The 20,219-nt window shown below is 49.0% G+C and overlaps 1 protein-coding gene across 1 annotated transcript; it reads left to right on the forward strand.

Moving 5' to 3' along the window:
• The first annotated feature begins 3,443 nt into the window (after positions 1 to 3,443).
• RBM38 (RNA binding motif protein 38) lies at positions 3,444 to 18,513 on the forward strand. Its single transcript, XM_065849757.2, has 4 exons — positions 3,444 to 3,817; positions 4,428 to 4,551; positions 5,154 to 5,208; positions 17,074 to 18,513. Exons 1-4 carry the CDS (start codon positions 3,650 to 3,652, stop codon positions 17,372 to 17,374), a joined length of 648 nt encoding a protein of 215 aa, XP_065705829.1. The 5' UTR covers positions 3,444 to 3,649; the 3' UTR covers positions 17,375 to 18,513.
• Positions 18,514 to 20,219: the final 1,706 nt, after the last annotated feature.

Consider the following 20,219-nt stretch of genomic DNA (forward strand, 5'->3'; position numbering starts at 1 on the left):
CATCAGTTTCATAACAAGTGAGGGAGGTTCTTCAATGGCTTTCAGATCAGACTGGTGATGTCTTGAGGATAATTCTCCCAAAGATGCCAGGGGAAGAAAGGGAAATGTTCAGGCATGTGCACAAGGACAGCACCACAGATTCACTGACAGGGAGGGACAAGAACAGAAAAGACTTGGTGGCTTTGCAGAGGGCAAGGAACAGGGCTAGCTTCTCTCTGCAAGGAATCTGGTACTCTTTCCTCTTCTCTCTATCCTCTTCTTGTGCCCCCAGAGGTACAACTCCCTCTGCCATAATTTGTTTTGCTTCCTTTAGAGAGGGACCATTTTGACATGGTTCTGTATCTGGCTGGTCTTGCTGTGACACCTTCTCTAAGATTTGCAGTGGAGCCCAGGGTGGAGCTCACCACTTGGTCTGGTGATCTGCAGCTGCTCCGCTTCGCAGCTTGGATAGTTCTGCTGAAGTCCACCAGAAGGAGTCTTTGGGTATGGGTTTTGCCTAAGTCTCAAGGAACAAATTACTATGTAAGTAAAAAATCTAGCGAGTTCTCTTAACTATGTTGAATTACCATAAAATCGATTTTCCCCGTCTGTATGAGAATAGGATGCGCTGGATTTGCAATACAAATCCAATACATTAAGACTGTAGATGATTGTACACTGCGGCTAAAGATGACTTTTCTCCCATCCTCATTGACTGACCAGGGTAGTTTTATTTCTTAAGAAATACAAAGAAACTAAATGCAACCCTACAAGGGCGAGTATCAGATCTATGTCCCCCTTTTGCTGGCAGTCTGTTCTCAGATTTGTACAAAGCATTGTCCAACGCTCCCCAAGGCAGCGTTATACATAGAGATACGCCTGTCACTGCAGGAGCTCTCTTGGACCAGAGAAACTTGAAATGTACTCTTCTCAGGTACTCTTATTGTAGTAAAAGCACGGGAAGGTGTCAGCAAACCCGCTCTGCCAAGCTCCTGCAGTTTGGATCTAATGGCTGGTGTTTAGGGGAGGATGACTGCTCATCCCAAGAAAGAGAGGAAAAATGAAAAACAACCAAAAAAAATAGAGTCACATAACGTTACCCTTACTCTCTCCCCTTTCCCGCTTTGTTTGTGGGAACAGCTCATTAGACTCATTACCTTGTCATGGCTGTACCATGAGACAGGAGATTTCACTTCCCCTCCTGCTTTCCAGGGTTTGACAAAACAAATGCCCATTCCCCCCCATCCATGCTGGCAGTGCTGTGGGGTTTGCCGTGTTCACCATGGAGAGGTTTAGCCCCAGTTTCTTTCTTGTTCTGTTCTGCCTGTGAAAGTACTCACGTTCCTGCCCCTAGGCAAGAAGAGGAGCCGGGATTCCTCCTCTGAGAGGTGTGGGGCTCATGTTTGGAGGGGAAACAAGCATGTGATGTTTTTCTTCCCCCTGACCAGTGTAAGCATCAAGAACGGAGATACTTCTGGTAGCTTTTGAGAACTCTGGGAGCTTTGCCTTCCTCGCAGAGAAGCGCAAGTCTATTTGGACGATTTGAATCTTTGCCATCGTTTGGAGCAGAATGGAGCTCTGTAAAACGACAGTGACTGGATGCCAACTGGGTTGTCATTAGCTCGGGCGGCCGGGGAAGCGGCTGCTGCGCAGTTTGTGGTGGAAGCTGTGCAGGCAGGAGGGGGATGACTCGGTGGTGGAGAGGCCCTGGCCTCTGGCTGTATTTTGACCTCGAAGGTGTGTTCTGGGCTTGCTGTTGGGGTGGACCAGGGACAGCTGGTGGCTGTGTGTACACACATCACTACATGGAACACAAAGGCTCCGAAGATTCCCCCTTTTGCTGTTAATAATGTTGCAGTGATGTTGGGTGCTGCTGGCCCAGCTCCATCTTTCTACCACAGTAATCATTGGAAATGTGTCCTAGTCTTGAAGTCTGGTGCTTTCAGAATGAAAAGCTTAATGGTTTTCCTTGTCTTTATTTTTTTTACATTTTCTTTCTCTTTTGTTTATGAAGCATAGGGTGTTTAGAACTGTGGAAGCAGTGCAAGAAAAATATTAATGAATAACTATGGAGTGCAGACATTAACGCATTCCTTTCTTTTGAAATAACTGGTTTTTCTCTGTGGGCTCTGTAAAAGAAAAATGCCAGTAGAGTCTGAACCTGCTGCATAGAAGCCAAAGCAGATGGTGATTTAGAACTTCACTGGCTTCTTTTTGCTAAAATGTTACCTCTGCATTCATCATGTGGCAAAAAATCTTCTTTGTGTCTCTGCCAAAGGATAACCCTGTAGAGGCAAGATAAACATAAGGCACAGGGGCAGTTCTTGTGGTTCTGGTTGATGAATTTCTGGGTGATGGAAACTGGATGAAAAATGTTTTCTAGGACCCCCCCTCCCACACGTCAGGCTCCAACCCATGTTGGGGAGTGGAATAAAAGCACTGAAAGCACTCCACTGTTGGAGTGTTCTGCAAGAGTGGATTTTGAGGCACCAAGTAGCTTTTCAGCTTTTGTTTTCATACAGTTATGAACGGAGGATTATGTGAATTGAATATGGGGCTGAGATACCGTAACTATCCTCCCAGCTTTAAATCCCAGCTTTCCCAGGTCAGGGCTGAAAACTGTAGGACACACCAAAGACAGTGGCATTTCACAGTTTGCCTTGTATGAGCTGCCCATCCTGAGAGGGAACAAAATGCAAAAGGAGACCTGTGGAGACGAATCCTGTTGCTGACCACTGGTGGAAATGGGAATAACGCATCCGTGTACCACAGAAGTGGGCTACACAGATAGGTACTGTCCACATGTGCAGTGGGGATGCAGGAAGCTTGGGAATCCGTTTAAGAAAGATACCTCTGAACCTCTCTTTAGCGTTTAAACGCCTGGTTCTTCCTCCTTGTTGCCTTGGTTCAGGGCCATCCCTTCTTCTTGCCTTGGCTTCCCAACGTGCCTTTGCCACCCACCGTGCCACAAAGGCCGGCAAACTGCTCCACGGCTTTGTCCCCGCGTCCCAACCTGACAGGGATTAAACACTTGCAGTTGAGATTATTGTGCAATTGAGAAGAAGGAAGGAGGGGCTGAAAAAACCCTCTTTCGAGGCGGTTTTCTGTGGCGGGCTCCTGCGGGACCGTCCCCTCGCCTTCCCACACCCGCTCCCCCCGTGCCCGCGGGGTTTGCAGCTGCTCCCCGGGAGCCGCCGGGACTTGTAGCCGGCGCCGGGCTCATCCCGCGGGGCTGGCCGTGGGGACCGCGGAGCTCCGCGGGGCCCAGCGGGGGTCCAGGTGCCCACGGCTGGAGGCGGCTCCGCTGCTGGGCCGAGGGCAGCGCCCGCCGCCGCAGGACCGACCACCGAACCCCCCGGGCTGGGCCGCGCCGGGTGCGGGACTACGCGCCCCGAGCGCCCCTGCGCGGCGGCGGGGCGGGGCGGGGCGGGGCGGGCGCGGCCCTACAAAGGCGGCGGCGGCGGCGGGCGGCCGCTACTCACCGGCACCGGCGGGAGGGCGCGGCGCCGCCCGCGCTCCCGGGACAAAGCGCGGCCATGAGCCGGCTGTAGGCCCCCGGGACACAGCCGCCGCTCCGCTCCCTTCGGGGGCTCGGAGGGGGGGAGCCTTTTCTTCTCGTCGCCCGCGGGTCCGCCGCCCTCCTGCGCGGCGCGGGGTGGATGCCGGCACCATGCACACCGTGCAGAAGGACACCACCTTCACCAAGATCTTCGTCGGGGGGCTGCCCTACCACACCACCGACTCCTCCCTCAGGAAGTACTTCGAGGTCTTCGGGGACATCGAGGAGGCGGTGGTGATCACCGACCGGCAGACCGGCAAATCCCGGGGATATGGCTTTGTAAGTGCCGCTCCGTGTGTGCGCCCCCCCAGCCTCACTTCGCTTCCCGACGGGCGGTGGGGCTGCCCCGGGCCAGCGGTGTCCCCGGGCCGGTGAACCCCCGGTGACAGGGCTGTGGAGCGGCTCGGTGCTGCCGCCCGTCCCGCCGGGGAGGGTTTGCCAGGACAAAGGCGGGGTGCGGGGCCCCGGCAGGAAAATCTCCCGTGCCGGCCGAGGTTGTGTTGCTTATTTCAGCAGCTCCTTCCCCCGGTCCTGCCGCCTCATTTCTTTGCGGGCTCCAGCGAGGCGCGGTGCTGCCCGCGGTCCCCGCATCGCCGCTGCCCCGAGCTGGGATTGGCTCCACCGACTTCTTAAAAAAGCACGGGGGAGGAGGTGGAAAGGCAAGGGAGAACAGCTGGCGTAAGCCCAGCGGAGGGACATGGCGAGGAGGGAGCCCTCTCTTCTATCAGGTCCCCGGGAGCTCTTCACGTCTCGCTGTGCAAGTGAGACAGTGTGAAGCAGAGTTTAGCTCCTGATTCAAAATACAAGAATAAATAAACTCCACTTAGTGCCTGTTGCTGGAGTGTTTACAAAGTGCTGTTGCTACAAACAAGGCTGTGCTTAATTCCAGGTGACCATGGCAGACAGAGCTGCAGCTGAACGAGCGTGCAAAGACCCAAACCCCATCATCGATGGCAGGAAAGCGAACGTGAACCTGGCATATTTGGGAGCAAAACCAAGGAGTATTCAAACTGGTGAGACATCTAGGAGATCCTGTCTCTAGAATAAACTGTAAGACAAGGAAGCAGGTCACTCAGGCTGAATTCATCCGATCTGACCATGTGTGCTTATCCCTTGTAGTTCTGATTGTTGACTGAGGACCTTGTAGTCCAGTTACCTCTATTCTGTATCTTCTTACTCGTACCTGTTACACTAGCGTTACGCACCTGAGTTCAAATAACTGAGTTAAAGCTCCTTTCTTCCATGACTGATTTGTTTTCCTGTTATCCTGTTTGTTGCATCGGTATTAACAGTAACGTCCATTTCATCATCTGCCCTTTCATTTAATGACCACAGTACCTAGTGTGTATAATAAGGCATTGTACTCCATTGTCGGTTCAATAACAGTACTTTCACAATGTTCTTTAATCTGAATTCCCATCTGGTCCTAGTGCATATCACATACGCATATTAAAATTAACTTGCTTCTAAATGGGGTACTGAATTTGCTCACGTGCATAGCAGATGAAGTGCATGTATGTGTGGTCTGAGGGGTAATTATGTGTGTATATTATGAGTTGAATGGTACAATGGATGCCATTCATTAATATTTCTTTTTCTCTGAATGCTTTTTTAGGTTTCACCATAGGTGTGCAGCAGCTACATCCAGCCTTCATTCAGAGACCCTTTGGGTAAGTCAAAACGTTTCTTAACAATATGTTTGAAATCAAATTCATGAATCAACTCCCTCATCATTTAAAATGTGTGAAAAAAGCCTTAGCTGTCAAGAGTGGCCGGTTTCACCAGCTGTTGTTAATGTTCAGAATACTTTCTTTCTGGTGAAGATTTCAGAAGTTTTATGTATTGGTCAGCTTTCATGTAATTCCCAAAGATCCTCCTTTATCCTCAATCAGTCTGAGTCATAATAAACGCAATGCATTTCTCGCTGCTTTGCCAGCATCAGGAATTCACAAACATTCAAATAAATGGAAAATAGTTTCTCTATTATAGTACTTAAGGTGTCAAAACAATTAAGCAAATTCTGTTCTCATGTTTCTCAAATAGGACCTGCTTCCTCTGCGCCGTTTCCCACATAATAAATGCTTAGGATACAGTTTTATCCTAGAAAACAAATTGCATTGGAAACAAAGTCTGTTGCTTATTGAAAGTAACATTAGGTCAAAAATTGATTTTGGACAGATGTTATACAAGGCTTGAATAGTCTGCAAAAGTGGGCTTTTGTCTGCTGTTTTCAATAGCTTATACCATCCCTACTCGCTTAGAAAAGTCCTCTTTTTATACATCTAATAGGATCTGGCAGCTGCTCGGCGAAAGACAAGTGTGCTTCACGAGAACAATAGTGACTGTCATACTGCCTTCATTTAACTGTTTAATGATTGATGCAGTTCTTTTTTTACACCATTTCAGAAAGCGAATATTGATAGGGGGGTTTTATTATTATTATTTTCTAAGAGCGTTCAGAAAGTAGGTTCATTTTTTAAAGCTTCTTTGCACTGCTGTGTTGTGGGTTTTGTGTGACTCTAAATAGATGGGATTTTGGCCTTTGTCAACAGGAATGCTTCATCCCCCTCCTTCTCTCTGCTCATGTTTTTTTGGGGTGTTTGGTGGTTTTTTTTTTGAAGAAAAGAAAAAATCTGCTAAGAACAAAACAGAAACTTTCCCTCCTCTGCCCTCATGGCTGCAGTTGCCAACTGCCTGGGTAATCTCATTCCAGTGAGTTTATGGATGTAAGAGGCTGTGTTGCCACAATAGTGCACACCCAGCAAACGTGTGCTGTGTACGGTTCAAACATGCCAGTTTTCGTAAGAGGTTCCGGCTCTGTTGGGAAGACTCAAAGAACATCTGTCACGAAATGGAGAGTCTCTTTTTGGTTTTTGGTGCAAGAGCCATGATAGTCTACGTAAAGATGCTGCTTTTTAATACCACATGGGAGCTACAATAGCTTTCTTAGCCCCCCAAGAAGGCATCAGCAGCTTTCCCAGAGGCTTTCCAAATTGCACAGGAGTGCGCAAGAGAAGTTGATGATCCAGCCAGCCTGTTACGAGTTTTTCCACGCACACTAACAGGAAAGAGCAACATGGTGAAGGACATTAAACTCCTCGTGTTGGTAGGGGTGCAGCGCACGCCTGTTCCTCTTGCAGATCATCTGCTGTTCCTGTGGGTGCCGTTTCTACCCGGCAGCTGCAGTCCTGGAAAACGTAGTTTTTAAACAGTTTGCTTTTAATTTCATTTACAGAGGAGTGTGGGATCGACTGACTATGCGTTCCTTGTGATCTAGATGGTTACTGTTCCAGTTTTTAGGCATTGGTTTCATCGTTAAGCCAGCAGAGCTGCAGTTAGCACATGCAGCAGAGAGCACGATAAATTATTTATCAGTTGCCAAGAGACATGAACCAGGAGACTGGAGGGATGGAGGAAAGGGATTATATATCTTTATTTGCAAGCATCAGTAAGCAAGAATTTCATTGCGTTCAGTCATTGCTGGAGCAGAATCACTGAAGATGTGGGTTTGACAAAGTGTGGAGCCCTTACCTTAGCACCACGACTGGAGCCGCTTTGTGACTTCTGAGCAAAGCATCAGGTGCTCAGTCAAGCAACGGAGCTTGGCTGCCGGTTCTCTCTTTGTCTTGTCAGTAGACCAGCAAAATTAAGAGTCTGCCAGGCTCTGCTTTTGCATTCTCTTGAACCCACAATTTCCTTCACCCTCTGTGGGATTTGAAGACGGGTGAGGAGTTTATCAGGGTCTGTCGATCTTTGGAAGCTTCATCAAATTGCTGTTGTCCATTTGCTCTGCACTGTGTCCTGTGGATCCCCTGATCTTCCCCAAATGAAGCTCAGCGGCTTGTCTGCTTTTCTGATGGTGTAAGACATCGCCTGGTTCTCCCTCCTGCAGCTCCTGACTCTGCAAAGTGTTTGTGCCTAGAAGCTGGCATGTGGTTCCCAACAGACGATTGTTATGGGCCATGGGGTACTAGGTTTGCAAGCTGGACTGGGCAAGGAAGAAATGAATGAACCACCCATTGACTGCTCGGCAGCTCAATAAGAGAAAACCAGCCAGTCACGTTCCAGCTGTCAAGCCACAAAATGCAGGTTTTGGTGAAACATGAAATGAATGGAAACTATGAAAATTACCCAAACATCAGGGAGGATTATTTATAAACTGAAGGCTTCCCCCCCCAGCCCTAGGCACTGAAATGCAGCTGTAAATATTGCCTGGGGTATGCGGAACAGAAAGAGAAACCATGAAGAGCCTCTCTCCTTCCTCCTGCTGCCCTGGCAGGGAAGGTACTCGTGCAGCAGACAGCATGGAGTCGGCAGTAAATTCTCTTTGGAAAAGTAGTCTCTAGATTGTCGTAACTGGAGTTCCTAACAGTAATTCAAGGCAAAGGATGTGTCTGTGTCAGGGTGACTCGGAGATCTGGCTTCTGAGTTTAGGGCAGCAGCATTAGGCCTGAGTGGGGGCTTAGCCCAGAGCTTACTGTGCTTTGCTTGGAGGCAGCTGGCAATGCCACAGCGTGTCCCTGCAGCCACCAGCCAGCACAGAGCTGTGCTTACGCGATCAGAGAAATAGGGAGACCCTCTCTCTACAAATGGAGCTGCCTCTTACTGCAGAGAAACATAGGAAACTCCTTGGAAGCAATGGTGTAGAGCACTTGACGAGGAGAACATGGTGACATGGCAGAGCTGCTTGGTGCCCCTCTCGTGGTCCTGTCCTCTCCTCTGGGGATCCAGTGCTCGAGGCAGGCTTGAGCCTGTGCAGGGAACGGGGATTCCCTGCTTCTGCCCTTCGCGGCCGCGCTTGCTGCTCTGGACATGAGCAGCGGATGGCAGATGCATTCCTGAGGCTGTGCCTCAGCGGAGGAGCTATCTGTGTGGGAGATCTACCAGCGACTGAGTAAGTGACTGAGCTCTTGGAAACGCACAGCTGTCTCTCGCAGCAGAATCCAGCTCTCTTCCATATCTGCACATTGGATGTCGTTGATCCAGAGACTTTGTTGCCTATCGCTGGGTAGTTGCTTATTTTGGTGACTCTGGTCCACATTTGGTCTCGGGCAGCACTGTAAAGAGCTAAATCTCTTTGAGTTTGAAACTTCATGTATTGATGCTGCTGCAGTTAGGAAGTGAAGAGAGTCCCTCTTTGCGTCAGCCCACCCTCTCTTGCAGCTATTTATCCTTAAAACTTCTCTATTGGGTTAAAAAGAAAGGGAAACAAACTTTTGTCTTTTCTGTGGTTGTGCTTATAGAACAGCACACACTGGCCTTGCTCTGCTCAGCTGCTGTTGGCTGCATCCGCCGCGCTCCAAGTTCCTATTGCACCACTTACAGAAAGCTGTTCCCGCTGGGGACCCGGGGCTGCTCCGCTGGTCACAGGCGGCTCCCGTGGGGAGGATGGACCCGGCACCTGTTGTCTGCCATGTGCCAATAACATGAAAGCTTTTGCGGGGGGATTTCCTAAGAAACATTCAAATCCATTTTCCAAATGGCTTCAGCTGCTAGTTCTTAGGCATGGTTACTGCTGCTGAGGCCAGTCAGAAAGAGCTCCTTTTTGTCTTTTTTTTTTTAAGGCTAGACATATATTTATAAGCAGATCAGATGGCTTCATGAGTTTTCATAGACATCTACTTCAAGGTGGCAAATGCTGGTATCAGACCAAAGGGTTTGGTATACAATTTGTTTCAGTTTCAGGCACAATTTGCTCATGTCCTGCATCTAGTATAGGTCTGTAGAACAATGCGAAAGGAGAGCATGGTCTGCTGTACTGACCTTACATGTGGCTACATAAATGTTGTGCTAAGCTCGAGGGGTTCTAGGTCTTTTGCAGGGGACAGTGGAAGGTGCCGTGTGTCGTCCCAGTGCAGTCCGGCACAAGCTGGGTGTGATGGGGAGCCAGGCTGGGCTGGCTCCAGCTTTGTCTTTACTGCACATGTCTACTGTTGGCTTCCCTGCGTGATTCCATTGCCTTCACTGGATTTGCTCTTCATCCTCACCAGCACAAGAGCAGCCACCTTAGCAGCAGAGACCTGAGCCCTTTCCCCTTGTTGTAAGAGCTGGGGAGCGGCAGACGTGAAATTCTCCTGATCTGGCCAGTGCCACTTAGTCCCAACGGGGCAGATTGATGCACGTGTCTGAATTTTCAGAGCAGTTCAGCTTGTACTTGATCTCATCTTTCCTTGGCGCAGCTGTTGGCATACCAGTCCCTAGCTCTGTAGTATTAAACACATGCCCAGTAATTTGAATGATAAATGTAACTCTGGCGCGCCTGCCTGAGCAGAGGGCACCAACGAGGGAGCTAGACAGTTGTGCTGATAATTTGGTAGCAAGGACACGGGGTCACTTCTAAATATGACTTACATGAAGAGCTTGTTCCCCACAGATGGGAGCAAGCTGCATACCAGAGCTAAATATACGCTATGATCACAAAAGATGAAAAGTTGTGGACCTCAGAGTTTAAGCTGAGTCTCCTGTTTCTTGTTCTCTAGACCCTGTAAACAGGTCCGTGCTGTCCCCTGCAGTTTCCCTGTCACCAGCTCTGAGCACGTCAGCTCTCCCGTGTCAGAGCTCCGCTCCAAACAAAGCAGCCAAGGTTGGGGAAGCTGTGCTGGGGCAGGATCCCATCCCCAAAGTGGGATCCTGGCTTGTGGGAAGGTGTGGAGAGAGGTTTTGGATGCTCTGGAACAACAAAGACACAGCTGGCAGCAGACACCACTGGAAGTCTTAAAACGGAATTTGTTTCTTGGCTGAGGAATTGTTTTATCAGTGTAGGTTTTCTTTTATCAAAAATAGATATTTCATTGGTTCTTCCATAGCTAAAGCGTTCTACTCCAAAATACTTCAACTCTCCAAGAGAGAGTTTTTAATAAATCAGATATGTGGATAGTTTTAATGACAAGTCAGCAGAAGGGATCATGTGTAGAGAAAGAAAGTCGGTTAAAAAGGGAAAGTAGTTAATTTAATATATATTATACCAGAGCTTGTCAGGTACTTGAGAAGACTTTAGAGATGTTTCTGGAACCTTTGGTTTTCTCCAAATTGTAGAAGAAAGTTGGAAAGCTCAGTTAAAGGCAGAATTCCTGGGGCTGCCTGGGTTGATTTGCAGAGCCTCTGTTTTCCCTCCTGTGGACAGGATGAATCCAGCATCCTGCTGGGCTTCTCACACCGATGCTGAAGGGCTTGGAATTATTTTCTGGTTCTTCTGTCAGTTCCTATCTGTTTTGGCTGTGCTGATAACTGGAAAGTGGAAGGATTTTTCCCTCTCTGGGTAGCTGACTAGTTGCGGATAAACTTCCATGTGGCTTTTTCCTTGGTGCCAGATGGCTCTGGTTTCAGACAGATGTTATCTCCTGCTACCTGAGTGTTTTTCAGCCTGCTTCTCCAAAACTATTTTTGGTCTGGCCCAACATGCCTTTGTTCGGGACTTTTTATTTCTTTTTTCCTCTGGGTGTGGGGGAAGCAAGATGCAGAGAATAAAGCTGTGAATTGTTGAGCCTGCCTAACTCCTGGTGGAGCTCAGCGTGGTGATCTCTGATTTCTGGTCAAGCTGAGGAAAATCATTAGAACTTTGTGAGAAGATCTTTTGTCTGCAAAATATTTTTTAAAGTTATTTCAGTTTTTTTTCCCACACCTCTGCACCAGCAACGGGGGAAGATAGAGATGGCATTTCTTTTTACTTGTATCTGTGGGACTCACCACTTTCTGCTATGGGCCATTAGTTTGTTGCATCATGAAATCAAGATGAACTAACACTGTAAAATGAGGACACTGCTGGGCTATGGTAGGTTCTCAGCTACTGCTGTGCCTCCTGTTCTTTAAATTTTCTCACTCCTACCAAAATGAAAGTAGATTGAAATCACAAATTGATCTCATACTCTACATTGGCGTTTGTATTTCTCAAACAATGGTTTTGATAGGCTCAGCAACCGGCAGAAGTTATCACTGAATTCTGTAATATACTCGCTTTTTTCTCGGGTACCGATTCCAGGCTGGGACAGTCTGTTGCAGCAGGTTGTTCCTTGGTGATTGCCACCAGTGTGGTGATGTCTGGTCCCAACAGGGGTGCAGGAAACCCAGTCATGTACCTGTTTGCACAGGCTGCTCTGTAGATCTTCCCAGAGGGCCAAGGCAAGTTAGTTACAAAATGAGCAGAAATTGGGTTGACTGGTTTGCTATTTTGTGTTTGGGTCGGTGAGGATAAATACCAGATCATGATGCTGCAGAGCTCATCCTTATTTTACTTCGAGCTGGCTGGTGAGGCAGAAGCCATTGACATTTCAATGCACATTTAAATCAGCTTTAGCAGAGACGTTTCAGGACTGAGTGGTTTGTCATGTCAGTGATTGAAGCCCAGCCCATGTCAGTAAATGCTGGTGGATGGTGGAGTGGTCAGGGCACAGTGGATGTCCTGATCTGCACCAAATTGTTGGTGATCTCCGGGAGCAAGAATCCTTGTTCTCAATAAACCCACTGAAAACACATCTCCAAATCTGTCACCTGGCCTATGGCTGGAGGTGTTACTTCACCAGCGGTAGTTTTCGTGTTGCTGTGGCCATACCCACCTCGTTCTGCAGTATCTCCTACCAACCGAAGCCCAGCGCCATGGGCCATCACGTGTTGCGGCAGCGTGGGTGTCTCTGTAGCAGCTAATGGGTCAACTCTAGTGGAAATGGAGGCCAAATTCCTGGGGTCAAATGCCAGAATTTGTGCCTTTGCTGGCAGACACAAAGGGCTCTGTTTCTTTTATTCTCCAAGGAATAAAAGGCTGATCGTGGCGGTGGCATTTGTGTGCTGATCTCTGCAAGGCTGCCAAGAGCCCTGTGCCCCTCCTTGTTTCCCGAGTGTTTGTGTGATGCCGTGTCCCTCTTGACAGAGGATTGCAGTTGTCTCCCACCTCTCCAGAAGCAGCAAAAGCAGCTACTGGTGTGGCTGGCAGAGCTCAAGGAGGTTGGCAGCTGCTGTCCTTCAGCTCTCCTGGACCTGTGCAGCTTGCAGGAGCTGCTCATGTGTAGGAAGTCCTGCTGAGAAAGTGCAGCTAAAACACATTACAGGTCTAAACCTGACCTAAAATAATCAAATATTTAAAATGCTTCTGAGATGAGCTCTGCAGGTAGAACCACTGATGAAGGAAAGGGCCCCCTCAGCCCGCTCCTCTCCCTTACTGTTTGGGAAGGGGTACGGGACACATGGACATCTGACTGTCCCTTCTTCCTGGCTGCCCACAACCCTGCCCATGCGGTGGGGAGAAACAGGTGATGGCAGGTTTTAAAAAGTCTGCTCTTTCAGCAGGCAACACCTCCTGGCGACCACGAGCCTCACCTGATGCATTTGAACATCTCCACCCAGGACTGCACGGAAAAGGAGCTGCTTTTGTTCTGTCCTTCACATTTTACATGGCAAAGGCAGAAGCGGAGCCTGCGTCTCCTCTGCTGGTGGCTCTGCAACCATCTCTTTTGTTCTGTGTCTTTCCGTTTTGGCTGCTGGAGCAGTGTGGCAGCGTGCCACATAGTTAGGACTGTGGGCTAACGTGGTGGTCCCGGCTGCCCTCCTGCACCGACAGCCCTCCCGAGTCCCTCCTGATGGCTCTAGACTTAGGTTTGACCACGCTTGTTGCGTTTTGTGGCCTTTGCCCGCGATTAATCGTAACGCCATAAGCGTCTCCTATGTCTGCTGTTCACGGGATGAGTTTGTGTGGTGGCGATGGCTGATCACTTGGTTGACGTTTTATAATCACATTGTGTATTCTAGATGAAGTTATCTTCTGGCTGGCAGGGCCCATCACGTGGAATGTAAGAAAACTGCAGGGAGGAAGGGAAAAGCATCCTAAAACACAGATGTGACTCATTCTGTAGAAATTCAGATTAGAGTTTGCTGATTTCTAGAAAAAGAACTCCAAAAAAGGTGAAAAAAAAAAAGAGGGAAGTATTTTAAGACCTCCTGTGGATGCTGAACATAGCCAGCAGAGAACTTCATCATACTGCACTGGTTTTGTGTTTTGTTTGCAGCCGGTACACCTAATTCAGAAGTCCAAACTGCATAATATCTTGATTGAAATTTCTGGCTAAATTGTTAAAAACCTGCAGACCAAAAGAACCTTCCATTCTACACAGAAGCAGATTCTGGAGTTGCTGAGTGTGTTTTTTTTCCAGTGCAGTAAACTCTGGTGTGTGATGTGTGCTTGTGTATGCACTGAGCTGGGATGCATTTCTGGAAACAGAGTACCGGAGTACTTTTTGTCTTCCCAGCTAACAGTGCTTTTTATTCAAAAAGTAGCATTGAAAAGCCGGAATTTTGCCTTGCTGAGGAGAGAAAAAATGAAAACAAAGACAAAAAACCCCCCCCACACACACAAAAAACCCCAAAGGTAGTGCTGGTTGTCACAGATTTGCTGTCTCTCTGGAGCACGCCAAGGGAGCTGCAATGGAGGAGCCATGTACAGGACAGCAAAGCTGATGTGTGGAGTTTCTCAGGGATGAGTTGAGAGTGTGTATTTGCTCGTATGTCCCCACATGTGGCCACGTCCCCTGCGTGGGGTGTGCCGGCTCCAACAAGCAGTTGGGTGGCAGCAGGGAACACTGGGGGTGACCTGCGGAGCTGCTCAAATGGGGTGGTGCTCAGGCTGGATTGCTCAGAGGCCCTAGGACCATCCTGCTGGTGGGTGCTTTTTAGTGAGTCTTGAGTGTAAGGATTGTGCGCTCTGTGTGTGTGTGTGTGTGTGTGTGTGTGTGTGTGTGTGTGTGTGTGTTTCTGGGGTGGTTTTAACTTTATCAAGCCCTGGAGTAGGAGGAAGCCCAGTAGTGTGAGACATGTAGGGAGAAGCAACAGGCAACCAGAGCATCCATTGGCAGTCTGGGATGCAGGCTGTTGTCCCAGCTGCCAATTTATGGGGTGATAGAGCGAGAGGCGTGTGTGGGGTCTGTTCGTCTCACCCCCAAGGGTTACATGGGCCAATGCCAATTTATGGGGTGATAGAGCGAGAGGTGTGTATGGGGTCTGTCCGTCTCACCCTCAAGGGTTACATGGGCTGATGCTGGGGGGTGGCTCTGCAGAGCCTTTCCCCAGCCCCTGGCAGGCCAAGGGAGCCTTATCGCACCTCTGCATTATTTAAAAGGAAACAAACCCCAGTGATTAAGTGTGAGGAACCTCTGGGTTGGGATTGGGCCCAGCTCCTGGGAAGAGGCAGCTGAAGCGACTGTGTGACATTAAGTGCTCTTGGTCTGAACTGGCACATGAACTCCAGCTCTGATTCAGCCCTGCTGGCCTCAGTTTTGATCAGAGCTAAACTAAAAGTGATTCAGTGAATTTCTGCTGCCTCATCTAATTCTTGTTAGTCGTGGGGTGATATTGGGTAAGGGAGCATTTACGGACTGAAGGGCTGTGAGGTCTCTCTCTCTGCACTATGCTGAGGATGGGCCTGGCCTCTGGAGATGGTCTTGAACTTAATCAGACAAAGGTTGAGGTGCTACTCTTCACCATCCATCCTTCTCCGCAGTGCTGCTCTTCTGAGACAGCCTCATTATATCTGAGGACCCTGATTGCAGAGGCAGCGTTGCTGTGCGTGGGGAGCAGAGCAGTCATTCTCTCGTCATGCACATTGCTTCAAGCAACACCAGAGTGGGAAAACCAGAGAAAACTCTGTTCAGATGAGTGCTTGTTTGTGGGAAGCCTTTCTCCTGCCTGAAGTGTGGGTTAAGCCATGCAGTGCTTGTTGGAAAGCAAATGGGAACAGCCCCATAACTGCTGGATAGCGGGGACCAGCCCCACATGGACCCCAGGATGTTGTGGGTGGTGGCTGAGACCTGGGACAGACACTCGGGTGGAATGAGGACATCCAGTGACCCATCCAGCAGAAGTTTCCAATCCCTGGGTGTGAGTCCCCATGAAGTACCAGAGCACTGGGTCCTGCTGCTGGGTAGCTGGGTCTGCTGGGTTTCCAACCCCAGGATCAGGCAGGTGAGCGGGCAAGATATCCTCTGCCCAAGCAGCTGAGCTTGGCCTTAGCGATCAGTTTAGGCACACACAAAACTGTGTCTTGTGAAAGCCTGTGGGAGGCTTTTAAAAGTGGTCGTGTTTGAAAATGTGCTGTCACACACATCCACACAAAAATCCCCAAAATATGTGAATCTGCATAAGCTTTTCGCAGAGTTTTACCTTGGCTTTTTCATTTGCCAAGATGAGCTGGGTGTAGAGGCAGGGTGGAACGAGATCTCTGGAGGTTGGCTTTTGGTTTGTGCCATTGCCTTACGTGATTCAGCGAGCAGCCAGCCCAAGGGACCTTTGCCACAGTGTGTGCTTTTTGGTGCATGTGGCTCTGATCTTTCAGTGGTCATGTCCTGTTTGCTGGTGACATCTGCACACCCATATTTCTTAAGCCCCAGATCTGTCAAGCATGTGCACAATGGAGCTCTCTGCTGCCGAGGCCCGTGGAAGCAGATACCGTTTGCACTCTGCAGTTGCATGTGCAAGTGCCTGTGGCGGTTTGTGTGGATGCACCTAAACCTTCTGGTTTGCACAGTTTTTGTTGTGGGGCCTTTGGAAAATACAGCCCTTTCATTTTGCTGCCTTTTTTTTTTTTTTTCTTCTCATTAGCAGTTTCTAGCAAATTAGTGGGCAATCCTGCATTAATCATCTCCAGAATATTTCAGTCTATGGACTTCAGTTGACTGTGGTGGTGTTAAATTCCTCTCGACACAGGGCTACCCTAGGGCAGGGGCAAACTGGCTGGTGAAAAGTGATGCTTTAGGACCTGTGATGTTTAGGACCTGCGTGGAAAGGGCAGAGGAAATTCTGGGGCCCAGCAGAGCCTGCATGTGAAATCTTGTGGGCACAGGAGCATTGCTGCGTGGTCACCGCTGAGGGGTGTTACTCATGGGAAGAAAACCAGAATTAATATATTGTGTTTTACAGCAAACACACTGTAGCATTGGCCTAAACATCCAGTGTTATGGAAACACCAGCTCAAGTGTGTAGTAACTGATAACAGCTGGCAAGCTGGAAGGCCCTGGGCTGTGCTTGAGGACAGTGGTTGTGCCTGGTGGGACGAGCGGAGGAGCAACACGGTGTTGCCGGTGCTGGGGGTTGCCCTGTGGGGGCTGTGGATCCTCAGGAGCCTCCCCCGGAGTTTGTGAGGGGTGCAGCAGGGACCTGGAGCATCTGGGGTGCAGCAGGGATGGACAGGGACAAACAAGGCACATGCAGGCTTGGGAGATGTGGAGAGCCAGACAGGCAGGAGCTGTGTCGCAGCCATCCAGGGAGGTTATTTTGGGGACCAGCAACCTGGACAGTGGGTGATAGAAGACATGGAGACCAGGGTGTGTGTCCATTCTTGCAGTCCATGCTTCACCTTGCGCTATTTCCACCCTTGGGGTCTAGAGGCAGTTTGATTTCCATTCCCCCCACCTGAGCAGCACCCCTCCCTGGAGGGCAGCACTGCTGGGCAGCACCGTTCCCGTGGCTGGCGCACCTGAATTTGGGGGGGAAGGAGAGGGACACGCAGGCTGCAGGGAGCCCAGGCCCTTGCTGACTCTCTCCCTTTGCCTCCACAGGCTCACGCCTCACTATGTTTACCCCCAAGCTATCATCCAGCCCAGCGTGGTGATCCCCACCCCCGTGCAGTCCATCACCTCTCCCTACATCGACTACACCGCCGCCAGCCAAGCCTATTCCCAGTACACCACCGCCGCCTATGACCAGTACCCCTACGCTGCCTCCCCCGCCGCCGGGTTTGTGGGGTACGGCTACACGGGCGCGGTGCAGCCCCCCATCACCGCCAGCACCCCCGCGGCCCCCGCCGCCGCCTTCGTGCAGTACCAGCCCCAGCAGCTGCAGCCCGACCGCATGCAGTGAGGGCCCTGCCCGCAGCACCGAGGACAATCTCCGACCGTGGAAGGATACAGCTAGGACAGCAAAAGCGACAGCAACAAAAACCCCAGAACAATAAAAGAAACAAAACAACAACAAAAAAAATCACCCCGCTCCTTTACTCCCTTTACATAGGTGCATATCAATACCTAAGCTATTTATAGTGTTAAGGGCGAACCCAAACCTTTGCAGTCTGACTGTGCTCATGAAAATGGACTTCTGGTAAGTTTTTTGTTTTGTTTAGCTTTTTTTTTTTCCCAATCTGGACAGGTATTGTCTTGAAGATGTTCTAAAAGTGACTGAAATGTTTCACAGGAAAACTTACAGATTCTTGCACACATTACGGTCTGCTTCCATCACCTCTGGTCGTCTTTCTGGTCCTACCCCATCAGTCCTCCCCTCCTCAGCAAACCTTGCAATCTTCTTAATTACTGTTGAGGTACAGAGGTACTCGAAGAACGTGGAAAAAAAGCAATCTTATTTTTTGGTTGTACAAAAACTTTGTAATACTCAGAGATGCCTTACAGAAAAAAAAAAAGAAACAAAAGAAACTATTTTTTAATATTTATTGCGATTTTGTTCGCATGAGCTGTGAATTGCAGACAGAGGAATAGTAGTAAGTATCTGCCTTGTTTAATTCTCATTTTACTAAATTATTGTATGTAGGTAAAAGTTCCTAAGTAATTGCTGAATCACTTCAACATGCAAAAGGGAATATTGGCTTGAAGGAGAGCAGAATATTCCTTTAGTCAACGCACTGTACTATTTTCTTATTGTAATTGTTACTCTGTTAAGATTATCTCAAATTTAGGTATATTTTTAAATGCGAAAAAACCAACCAAGAATACTGAACATTTTGTCTACTTTGGTAGATCTTTTGTTACAATGCTGCAACCTATGGAGACATTTACAGTATTTATGTAAAAGAGATTTGGGGCTGTTGGCCAGCGAAGCTTAGGAGGATACCATGAGACAGAGAAAGGTGTTATGTCATTGAACAAATGGGTAAATGTAACCTTTTTATGCCTATAATCCAACAGCCAAATAAAGGAAGAGAACAGATGATGTAAGTTAAGTGCATTTCTACAAAGAACAGCAATAAACTATTTTAACTTTTAAAATTATTCGATAGCGTATGGTACCATGTTTGCTTGGCTGGAGTCCATCAGGGAGTACTTTCAAATGTAGTGATGTGGCTGTGCTGGATCTTTGCCCGTGACTGTGCTTGGGCAGGTTGGGAACCCGTGGTCCGGGGAGCCTGGCGAGCGCATCCCGACCCGGCGCTGGGGCATCGTGTGGGCATTGCCATCCCTTGCAGCCCATCCTATGCACAGCTGCTCGCTCTGCGTGTTCCCAAGTCACCTGTGGCTCTTGGCACCTCAGTGTCGCGCTGGAGCTGTGCAATCCCCAATGCTCATGCCCATCACCGGGCACTGGCTGACACCCAGAGCAGAGGGTGTGAAGTGCTGGAAACGGGGACAGCTGAGATCAGGTCTTACCCCAGAATATTCAGGATATCGCTTTCCTTCTGTTATTTGCTTAAAATAAGTTTACTTGGGCTTGGGGTTTTTTTGGTATGTTTAGGTTTGTTTGGTTTTGTCTTTTATTATTATTATTATTATGGTTTGGTTTTTGTGTGGTTTTTTGGGTTTTAGTATTGGGTTTTTTTTTGCATGGGGTTGTTTTGATTGGCGTTAGGGCTGTTGTTGTTTTTTTGGTTGGTTGGTTTGGTTGGGTTTTTTTGTGTGTTTTGTATTTTTTTTTGGGGGGGTGGAGGGGGTGTGTTTGTTTGTTTGTTTTCCCTGCATTGAATCCATCCCAAAGCGTGTGTCTGCCCAAGCCCTGTCCCAGCTAAGGGCTCTGTGGTCCGGCTGCGGGCAGCGCTGAGGCTCTGCCAGGCTGCTCGCACCCCTCAGCCTCCTTTGGGTTACTCAGCCACGTTGCGCTTTCCCTCACCAGCTTTCTTTAGAAATCTGGTTTCCAGATTTTGACCATTACAAACTGTGAATATCAGCTTTTAAAAGTAAATACAATTATTCTATTTGGATGTCCTAGTTATCTAGTTCATCTCTGTGAAGGTTACAGCAGAAACGGTGCCAGGAGTCCCTGCATCTTTGGTACCGACGTGTGTTGCTGTTCACAAGGTGATGATGCCTAAAGCCCTCCTGGGGGAAGATGGTGCCGTAAGACGGAAGCAGAGGCAGTTCAGCACCGTGTCTGATCAGCTGCCCTGGTGAACATAAAGACACACAGTGGGCAAGTCTAACGTCATCAGTAGGCCTCAGAGTAAACAGCCTATCTCAATGAATGGAAACAGCTCATTCCTCCTTTGCTCATATTGCGTGAGAATGCAGATACTGATGGGGCTTTTTGTCCTGCCCTGGATTTTGCTTAGAACCGTGTGGGTGACATTTATTTCCTTTTTAAGTAATTAGTTTCTGGATAGGGCTGTGGGGCTGCCAAAGGAGTAAGAGCTGAGCGCTGCATCCAGCACGGCACTGGCGAAGAGCACAGCCTGGCCCCAGAAAACTGCCTTTGAAGTACTATCGGGGCCAGAGATTATTCAGCAATTCTTCTTTCTCCCTGCCATGAGTCTTTCTGAGGAGGAGGAGGAGGAGGGAGGGGAGGATTTTGGAGGTGGGTGAGGGTGCCAGAAGCCATGTTGTGGTTCCCATTGCTCCCACCTGGTTCCAGCACTGCTGATCGTCGCCTTTTGTCTTCACTGGGCACCTGTGTCTCCCCAGGTCAATAGGAAGACCAAGGCCTCCAAAGATTAATTTGTCATTGGAAAAAAAGAAAAAAGTGTCCGGTGCATTTTCAAGAGAAAAGA

Source organism: Patagioenas fasciata, chromosome 16 (assembly GCF_037038585.1).
Source record: "Patagioenas fasciata isolate bPatFas1 chromosome 16, bPatFas1.hap1, whole genome shotgun sequence".
NCBI lineage: Eukaryota > Metazoa > Chordata > Aves > Columbiformes > Columbidae > Patagioenas > Patagioenas fasciata.

What these genes read in the sequence shown, in the direction of transcription:
- RBM38 (XM_065849757.2), top strand. Translation starts at nt 3,650, where the DNA reads ATGCACACCGTGCAGAAGGACACCACCTTCACCAAGATCTTCGTCGGG. An exon ending in ACCAAGGAGTATTCAAACTG is followed by an intron (nt 4,552 to 5,153) that starts GTGAGACATCTA and finishes ATGCTTTTTTAG; the next exon opens with GTTTCACCATAGGTGTGCAG. An exon ending in TTCATTCAGAGACCCTTTGG is followed by an intron (nt 5,209 to 17,073) that starts GTAAGTCAAAAC and finishes TTGCCTCCACAG; the next exon opens with GCTCACGCCTCACTATGTTT.